At 41.7% G+C, this 10632-nt stretch overlaps 1 protein-coding gene across 1 annotated transcript in view; it reads left to right on the plus strand.

The window, feature by feature from the left end:
- Positions 1-6345: 6345 nt before the first annotated feature.
- UHMK1 (U2AF homology motif kinase 1) overlaps positions 6346-10632 on the plus strand; it is a 28711-nt gene continuing 24424 nt past the window's right edge. Inside the window, exons 1-3 of the mRNA XM_023740042.1 lie at positions 6346-6773; positions 8137-8429; positions 9085-9276. Coding sequence (XP_023595810.1) covers positions 6506-6773; positions 8137-8429; positions 9085-9276 — 753 coding nt within the window. The 5' untranslated portion in view covers positions 6346-6505. The remainder of the gene's footprint in view (positions 6774-8136; positions 8430-9084; positions 9277-10632) is intronic.

Here is a 10632-nt window from a genome sequence, read left to right on the forward strand (position 1 = left end):
ATCTCCCCTAATTCTTTCACTAATCTATTTTCCTTTCCTCTTTAGGACAGAACACCTTTTGTTAAAGCCCATCTCTGATTTCTCCATTTTTCCCTCTTGGTTGTCATTTCCTCTTCCATTCACTGGCCTCAGTTTCTCTCTCTGAAGAAAAAATAGTAAATCATTTAACAAATATTTATTAAGCACCTAATATGTGCCAGACACGGTTGTAGGCACTGGAAATACAGCAGTGAACAGACCAAAATCAGGCTTGCCCTCATCAAGCTTACATTTTAGAGAGGGGAATCAAATACTTTAAAAAAGTCAATAAGAAAAATATATACTATGTCAAATAAGGGAACTATGGAGAAAAATACAAGCCGGTTAAAGCGGACAGGGAATGTCTGGAAAATGGGTATAGTGAGCTGATGGAGTTTGGGGCTGATCAAGGAAAAAGATGACTACAGAGGGCAGTGTTGCATAACAAGCTATGCACTAGAGCTTTTGCTCAGACAGTTGGTCGGGGAAGGTGGTCCTTCACAGCAGGAGACCTTTCATAGGCAAGCTGTGGAGGGAATCACCAGAAGGGGAAGAGGTCAAGGGTGGGAGTGTGGGGACATATATGTCTAGGTGACACGCCTCAGCAGCAAAGTGGCGAGTCTCTGGGTCAGAGAGCTCTGAAGGGCGGCAGCAAGTTGGGTTTCTATTACTACAGGGTTTATCTTATCTACAGGGTTGCTATGAGTCAGAATTGACTCAATGGCAATGGGTTTGTTCTTTTTGTTTTGTTTTTTATTTTATGGCCAGCAGATGTTGGGTGCAGTTTTGCAGAGAATACAAAGCAGGCAGGCTTTAAGTGGGTAAAAATCTGCTTGTTTGTGCTATTTTTAAAATAATTTGATGTGTAAAAAATTTGAGTTTGGTGCCAGAGGGCTTTTGGACTAACAGGCCTTAACTTGCCAGGATGAAGAAAACAACCTGGGGCCAATACACAGATGTCACTTTGAGGACTATGGTGCGTCTGACCTAAGCCATGGTATTTTCAATTGCCTCATATGCATATGAAAGCTGGACAACGAATAAGAAAGACTGAAGAAAAATTGATGCCTTTGAATTATGGTGTTGACAAAGAATATTGAATATACCACGGACTGCAAGAAGAACAAACAAATCTGTCTTGGAAAAAGTACAGCCAGAATGCTCCTCAGAAGCAAGGATGGCAAGACTTCATCTCACGTACTTTGGATATGTTATCAGGAGGGATCAGTCCCTGGAGAAGGACATCATGCTTGGTAAAGTAGAGGGTCAGCCAAAAAGAAGACATTCAACAAGATGAATTGACACAGTGGCTGCAATAATGGGCGCAAACATAACAAAGATTGTGAGGATTGCACAGGACTGGGCAGTGTCTCGTTTTTTGTACGTAGGGTCACTATGAGTTGAAACTGACTCGACAGCATCTAACAACAGTGGTAAGTCATTCACTCTCTTTCTATGATGAGAGTATAAATGTATACAGCTGGTCTATGAGGCAATTCTGGAATAACATTATATTTTATAGACATTCAATTAAATATTCCTTTCTAGTTTATAGATACTTATTGCTACATAACAAATTACTCTAAAATTTAGCAACTTAAAACAACAATAAACATTTATTATCTGACAATTTCCATAGGACTGAATTCAGAAGTAGCTTAGCTGGGTGGTTCTAGCTTAGGGTTTCTCATGAAGTTGCAGTCAAGATTTCAGCTACACAGGGGCGGGAGTCTGGGGACCATACTTTCATGGGACGTCTAGGTCAATTGGCATAACGAAGTTTATTAAGAAAATGTTCTGCGTCCTACTTTGGTGAGTGGCGTCTGGGGTCTTAAAAGCTAGTGAGCGGCCATCTAAGATGCATCAATTGGTCCCAACGCACCTGGAGTAAAGGAAAATGAAGAACACAAAAGACACAAGGAAAGGATTAGCCCAAGAGACAGAAAGGGCCACATAAACCAGAGACTGCATCATCCTGAGACTGGAAGAACTAGATGATGCCCAGCTACCACCAATGACTGCCCTGACAGGGAACACAACAGAGAGTCCCTGTTGGAGTGGGGAAAGGGTGGGATGCAGAACTCAAACTCTAGTAAAAAGACCAGACTTAATGGTCTGACCAAGACTGGAGGAACCCAAGAAAGCATGGCCCCCGGACTCTCTGTGAAGCTGGAACTAAAACAATTCCCGAGGCCAACTCTTCAGACAAAGATTGGACTGGACTGTGGGACATAAAATGATACACATGAAGAGTGTGCTTCTTAGCTCAAGTAGATACATGAGACTAAATGGCCAGCTTCTGTCTGGAGGTAAGATGAGAAGGCAGAGAGGGTTAGGAGCTGGTTGAATGGACATGGGGAATCAGGGGTGGAAAGGAGGAGTGTGCTGTCACAGTATAGGGAGAGCAATTAGGTCACATAACAATGTATGTATAAATTTTTGTATGAGAGACTAACTTGAATTGTAAACTTTCACTTAAACTACAACAATAAAATATATATATATATATATATAAAGATTTCAGCTACAGCTGCAGTCATCTGAAGGTTTGACTGGGGCTAGAAGATCCACTTCCAAGATGGCTCACTCACATGGCTGTTGGAAGGAGGTCTCAGTTCCTCACCACACAGACTTCTCCACAGGGCTGGCTTCCCCCAAAACAAGTGATCACAAAGAAGTAAGGTGGAAGCTGCAATGACCCATCCTTTCTTCTCTCCTGAGAAGTATCTCCTTGTAATGATTGTGAAAAACTTTGGCCATCTGAGGCTCTCTGGAGATTCCTATGACAGAATCTAATTCTTCCTGGCACTGCAATGGTTTTTATGACTTAGAAAGTCACATACTGTCATTTCCAAAGTACACTGTCTCCTCACTTATTGACATGGTTAGTTTCCAAAGACCAGGTTGTTATGCGAAATTGGTGTTATGCCAAAATGGAAGATGACCACAAAAGCTCACAAAATGGAGGATGACTACATCATTACATAATTGCCAAACCACTGAGAATCATAGCCAAGCCAAGGTGACACAAAACTTTAACCATCAAAGCCAGCACCTCGGCATTCATTACTATGTCGTTAATGAGCAAAATAGCTGGATAGTAGATTTTCTACAATTGTCATAAATGCAAAATGTCAGATAATGAGATAGTCGATGAGTGAGGAGAAAGTGTATCTTACTTTGAATAGCCCTATTCAGTGTGGGAGGGACTACAGGAGAGTATAAATATCAGGAGAGTGATTTTGGAGTTTGGCTTCCAAAGAGAGTCATTTCTTTCATACTTGAAGGTTTGTAGCTGTGAGAGCTCATCTATTAAAATGTGGGCCAGGCCTTCTGTCAAAGGAATTCCAAGGCATATTATCTTAGTCATCTAGTGCTGCTCTAACAGAAATACCACAAGTGGATGGCTTCAACAAAGAGAAATTTATTCCCTCACAGTCTAGTAGGCTACAAGTCCAAGTTCAGGGCATCAGTTCCATTCTTCCATTTGGCTCTGGAGGAAGGTCTGTGTCATCAATCTTCCCTTGGTCTGGGAGCTTCTCTGCCCAGGAACCTCAGGTCCAAAGGACGCGCTCTGCTCCCGGCACTGCTTTCTTGGTGGTAGGAGGTTCCCAAATCTCTCTGCTTGCTTCTCTCTTTCATATCTCAAAAGAGATTGACTTAAGACACTATCTAATCTTATAGATTTCATCAATATAACTGCTGTTAATTCATTTTATTACATCATAGTGATATGATATACAACACAGGGAAATCACGTCAGATTCCAAAATAGTAGACAATACAATACTGGGAATTATGACCTAGCAAAATTGACAGATATTTTGGGGGGGACACAGTTCAATCCATGACACATCTATTTTGAATTATTCTTGGCGTCACTTCTGAATATGGATAAATTCTATTATATAGTTCCATTATCTTGCTAGCTAACAAGTGGAGCAATGAGAAGACATCATAGTATAAGAGAAGAAGTTGGAAAATCAGAAAGAAGTAAAGCTTTATTGGGGAATATTTTCATAGTGATAACTTTCATTTCTAGTGTTCAGGAAAAGGGTTTATAGTTAACCAAGGAATGGATCATAACAACAATTATTTTTCATGGGTAGTACTTGTTGTTGTTGTTAGGTGCCGTCCAGTCGGTTCCAACTCGTAGCGACCCTACGTACAACAGAACAAAACACTGCCTGGGCCTGCGCCATTCCCACAATCGTTGTTATGCTTGAGCCCATTGTTGCAGCCACTGTGTCAATCCATCTCCTTGAGAGTCTTATTCTTTTTCACTGACCTTCTACTTTACCAAGCGTGATGTCCTTCTCCAGGGACTGATCCCTCCTGATAACGTGTCCAAAGTATGTGAGATGTAGTCTTGCCACCCTTGCTTCTAAGGAACACTCTGGTCGTACTTCTTCCAAGACAGATTTGTTCGTTCTTTTGGCAGTCCATGGTATATTCAATATTCTTCTCCAACACCACAATTCAAAGGCGTCAATTCTTCTTTGATATTCCTTATTCATCATTCAGCCTATACTCTCTCTCTGATTATAATACACCCTATTTCAATAAGACTGATGGGAATGATGTGCTTGTTTTACTCACATTTTCTAAAAGCATGAGTTTTCTAAAGTATGAGTTCCTCTGAATTCCATAGCACTTTACCTGCACTTCTTTAGAGAAACTTTACCTTTATATCTTTGATGATAATTATATATATGTCAAATTCATTCTACTATCTCTAGTCAGAGTTCAGTTCTATTTCATCTCTACTCTCTATTCATAACCTAATACAGTTATGTTCTCTACATCCCTCCCCAATCACAAATTTCTCCACTTTTATGCAAGCAGATAAACGGCTGTGCTTATTGCCTTAGAGGAGAGATGTGGCTGCAAAAGTCTCAAAAGGTTCTGAGTCTTTACTTGACTTTTGTATTCAAAAAGCCCAAGCCCTCAAAAGATTAGAGTGGATTTCAGAATAGGGAAAATGTCTATTAAAAATAGCAGGAGAGTGCACAGAGATCTCCCTACTCTAGACCCTGAAAAGGGTTATGCAGACAGAAATAAGGCACATCTCAGCAGCAACAAGACAATGTGATGGCCAATGACACTGAAAAGCAAATGGCTCCTCGCCCTTCCACTTTGCATTACATAAAACTACCCCACTTGCCTAGGAACTTAGATTTAAAAACTCCGGAAGAGAAGATAGGGCAAATTGCCTGAAATTAAGTTTCTGCCACCTCATCAGAATGAAGCTTGAAATACACAAGGTTAAATTACAGGAAAGTAAAGAAATTTCCACCACCCATCTGTCAGCTTGTCATACTATGGTGCCTTGTGTGTTGCTATGATGCTAGAAGCTATACCACCAATCAGTATTTCAAGTATCAGCAGGGTCACCCATAGTCGACAGATTTCAGAGGAGCTTCCAGACTAAACAGACTACTAAGAAAGGCCTCGTCAACTTCCAAAAATTAGCCAATGAAAACCCTACGGATCATAGAATATTTTCTGTGACTTCCACTCACTTACTTCGGATGTGTCATCAAGAGGGACCAATAGCTGGAGGGGGACATCATGTCTGGTAAAGTGAAGGGCCAGCAAACATGAAGGAAACCCTCAGTGTGATGGATTGACACAATGACTTCAACAATAGGCTCAAACACACTAAGGATGTTGAAGATGGTACAGGACCAGGCCACGTTGGGTTTTGTCATACACGGGGTCACCACAAGTCAGAGCCGACTCCACGGCAACTAACAACAACAATGAAGGTGACACTTATTGCACACCTTTGTTTGTGGATTGAGATTCCTATTTGCTACATTACTTACTCAGTATATATTTGTTGAATGAATAACATGATCCCTTTGCTGGGAGTAGATGCTTTTTGATGAGGCACATAGACAACGTGGACTTAGAGGAGCACAAGGGCCTTAGTACCCAGAATTATGACTACTAGTGACCATGGGGTGGTGGTGGTGGTGGTGGTAAACCATCTCCTTTAGTAACTAGAGTATTTCCCTTGGGACTCCTGAGAGAAATGTAGGAGGGGTTTATTTCCCTGGATTCCTAATGGTGAGGCAAAGTTCCTCAACACGAAAAAGGGCCAATTTTAGTTTCAGGTAACGTATGTGAAAGCGGTTAGCATTGGGCTTGGAACTGTAGGTGCTCAATGAAGTTTAGCATTTCTTTACTCTCCGTCCTTTTTTTTTCGGGTTTTAATTCTTCAAATCGACACTCGACCCCCCCCACCCTGGGCCCGCCTCCTTCTGTCTGTAGGATTGGCTCTTCCTCCATTTCCGGCCTCTGGGACCCGGGCACACTACCGCTTCCGGTGTCATGGCGGGCTGAGGTTCCAGCAGTTGGTGAGGCGGCTGCAGGTCCCTCCCTGCGGAGCCGCTGGTCCGGCGGGCGGGGATGTGACCGCGGGCCCTGCCGGCCTGCCCCGGGCGTCGCGTCAGCTCCCGTGTCAGTGCCCTCAGTCTACGCGATGGCGGGGTCCGGCTGCGCATGGGGCGCGGAGCCGCCGCGGTTTCTGGAGGCCTTCGGGCGGCTTTGGCAGGTACAGAGCCGCCTGGGCAGCGGCTCCTCGGCGTCGGTGTATCGGGTGCGCTGCTGCGGCACTCCTGGCTCGCCCCCTGGCGCCCTGAAGCAGTTCTTGCCGCCCGGAACCACCGGGGCTGCGGCCTCAGCCGCGGAGTATGGTTTCCGCAAAGAGAGGGCGGCGCTGGAGCAGTTGCAGGGTCACCGGAACATTGGTAATTGCCGCTATCTCCCATCTCTTCTTGCCCACGTCCCAGTCGAAGCATAACCCTCTCTCTTCTAAGCCTGGCTTTGCGTCTTTCATCCTTTAGGCGGGTGAAGTGGATCGGGTCATCCCATTATTACCTGACCCAGGCCTCTTTCTCATCCCTCTTTTCACTCTGTTACTGTCTGCAATACGGTGGAGTTGGTGGTCTGCTTTCTCCATGTCTGTCACATAGTAGATGCTCAATAAGTTCTGCTTTGCTTCGGGCCTCATCAGAGAATGCTGCACCTATTAGCATAGAGAATTTTCTGTAGTGAAAGGAGGCATATCTTTGCTAAATTGTCATTCCGTGTGGAAATGTTGGAATCTTTGCATACCAGTGGAAAATGGGAAATATTTCCAGCAGTTTTGACATCTGTGCCAATAACTCACAGAGATATCACTTGATATATATTTATTTGGAATATATTTGGAAGAAATGACTCAGTATTATATAGGAGTCCTTAGGAGGGTAGGAAATTTAGAAACACTGTAATTTTGCTCTTGTAAGACCATTTTCTGACTCAGATGTTCAAAATGTAACATGATCACTGATGGTTGATCCATGAAAACTATAATTTTATAATTAGTTAAAGAGACCTTATAATTAGTTAAAGCTTTGACTAGTTAAGAAATGTCTTACTTCCTGGCAAGCATAATTCGTATTTAATTTGAAGCGTGACCTTTTTTATATTATCCTGGCGAAGAATTTCCTAACATTACTGCTGCTTTTTTTTTTTCTTAGCTTGGCAAATGATGTATCACTTTAACCCTGGTATTTAAGAAGGAAGATTTTTTTGGGGCCTAAAGACTTGCTGAATCTCCACAAGATTAAGTTAAAATGCCATCTGGAAAGTCTTAATCTCTTTTTAAAATTTTTTTAAAATCTCTTTTAATGTTTAGGTTAATTGCTATTTCAGATCAAACAGCAATCTTCAGTTTGATTTTTACATATTATGATATTCATTTTAAGAGAGTTACATAGTATTTGGATTTTTACTTTTGATCATCTTTGCTCCGCATCTTAAGTGCATATGGTGAAAGACGCTGTTTCACTGTTGAGTGCTTGGTGAAACAATTTGAATCATTGTGCCATATTTAATCTCTTAATGCTAATTAGCTTTTTAAAGGTTGTATCATCTTATTTTATTAATGTAATCCCACTGCCCAAAAATCTTATTTGTGGGTAAAATAAATTATAGTGGAAGCTTGCTTGCTCATCAGTGTTAATCCTTATGTAGACTATCCCAAATTGGCATTGCAGAGTTATCTACTTTAGTAGTAATTTATTCCAAATATTATTTTAAAGTATTATAATTTGTTTCTTTTTCTAGTGACTTTGTATGGAGTCTTTACAATCCATTTCTCTCCAAACGTGCCATCACGCTGTCTGTTGCTTGAACTCCTGGATGTCAGTGTTTCGGAATTGCTTTTATGTTCCAGTCACCAGGGTTGTTCCATGTGGATGATACAGCATTGTGCCAGAGATGTTCTAGAGGCCCTTGCTTTTCTTCATCATGAAGGTTATGTCCATGCAGACCTCAAACCACGCAACATATTGTGGAGTGCAGAGAATGAATGTTTTAAACTCATTGACTTTGGACTTAGTTTCAAAGAAGGTAATCAGGTAAGAAACACCCTCCACCCCTTTATAGTTTAAAATCTAATGGTCTAAGGCAAATATTTTAAAATAGTAAACATGGCTCAGTAGGGACTTAAGAGGCACTTCTTGTCTAAAACACTGAAGCACCTGGGGATGAAGCAAACAAAAAGAATTTCAGTGCCACTGTATAAAAAAGAGTATATGTTTGGGTCAGGTAGGGGGAGCTAGTGAAGTACAGGAGAGCTAGCTCTGGAATTATTATAAGCACTTCACCTACATAAAATGCTTCTTTATTATGTGGCCGTTTGTTTAATCCCTGAGTTACTGCTCTTGGTGTCTTCAGTGTTTGGGCCCTGTCTCATGGCAGAATGCACGTGACATTTGCGGCAAACCCTCTACTCTCCATGGTTTATCAGCTCTTGGCAGAATGTCCTAATTTAACAGTGGTGCCTAAGAAGTAAGAGGCTCTCTAGAGAATGCTTTATGAGCAGCAGTATGGAAAGTGTACAGCTTGTCTGTGAGAACGGCCCAGTTAGGGAACAAAAGATTATGGTGGCAAGGACGAAAAATTTTTGGCATTCAATTTGGCAGTGGTTTACTGCACTTTTAAATACACTGTAGAGATGGATGGAAAATAAGCAACTTTTTGTTGGTTGTAATATTTATTTATCTCCTTTAGGATGTAAAGTATATTCAGACAGACGGGTATCGAGCTCCAGAAGCAGAACTGCAAAATTGCTTGGCCCAGGCTGGCCTGCAGAGTGATACAGAATGTACCTCAGCCGTTGATCTGTGGAGCTTAGGAATCATTTTACTGGAAATGTTCTCAGGAATGAAACTGAAACATACAGTCAGATCTCAGGAATGGAAGGTAAACGGCACCAGTGCTTTGCTTTGGGGTCCTTAATCCCAATTCAAGAGTACCCAGTTTATAATGATTCTCATTGAGGACTGATTGCTTCATCCCCTCCCTACTCCTCTTCTTGCATTGATGGTACCTTAAATGCCACTACTGCCAGGTATGCTGGTGAGCATTGCATTCTTGCTGTTTCCAGCGTGAGACCTAGCATAAAGTAAGTGGTTGATAAAATGTTTGAATGTATGTGTTTTCCCAAAGAAACAAAGTGATTTCTTTTGTTCAGTAATTTAGTTGTACAGTAAAACCTGCAAAAGCCAGAACCTGTGTAATGTGGAAATCTGTCAGAGAAGGAAAACACAGATATTTTCCACTAATAGAGACCGATGAAAAGCGGTATGACTGCACCCTGTCAAAGGCAGAAAACTTACGAGACCCAGAAGAACAAGGCAGTCCTGTCCGGTTCCAGCTCTCACAGGTTTCACTGTACTAGGTTCTAAAGAAGGAGCCCTGGTGGCAGAATGGTTAAGCACTTGGCAGCTAACCAAAAGGTCAACGGTTTGAAACCAACAGTTGATCTGCAGGAGAAAAGACCTGGTGATCTGCTCCCCTAAAGATTACAGCCATAGAAAATCCTATGGGGGCAGTTCTTCTCTGTCCTGTAGGGTCGCTGTGAGTCGCAGTCGACTTGATGACACACAGCAACAGCAACTTCTGAGTATTAACTAATACAGTAGTAGGTTATGAGCTAACTGATAATCTTTACATAACCTTTTCCAGCTAATGCTTTGTAGTTAAAAAAGTATTTTAGTGCACAAAGTTACTGAATCCTCCTAACAACTCCATGAGGATATTTAGAGTGGTTATTGGTTTTTCTTATTTTACAATGAAAAAGTGGAGGCACAGACATCCAAAGCATCTTGCTCCAGATCATACTACTGGGGTATTGCAGACCTGGGCCCCAAATTTTGTTCCTCCTACTCAAAAAGTTCAGTGTTCCGCCCACAATTCCACCCTGCTCCCTATTTATTCCGTACGTGAACTACACTGGTACAACTGCTGCTTTATAACATTGTTTCTGTGGGAACGTGTTCAAGTTTGAAGCCACTGAAATGTGGATGAACTCTTCATATGTTCCTAAGTTAGGAATTAACGATATCATGTCTTCAAACTTATTGTCAGACTTTAATGTGATATCAGCATCCTTTAGGCTTGAGGCTTAATAAATAACATAATCCTTAAGAATTACTGGTTTTGATATTAAACTTTTTTTTTTTAGCATCTAATACATAGTTTAAAAAAAAAAGTTGTCAAATCAATTCCAACTCATGGCAACCTCGTGTGTCAGAGTAGAACTGTGCTCCATAGGGT

This window comes from Trichechus manatus, unplaced genomic scaffold (assembly GCF_000243295.1).
Source record: "Trichechus manatus latirostris isolate Lorelei unplaced genomic scaffold, TriManLat1.0 scaffold00145, whole genome shotgun sequence".
Lineage (NCBI taxonomy): Eukaryota > Metazoa > Chordata > Mammalia > Sirenia > Trichechidae > Trichechus > Trichechus manatus.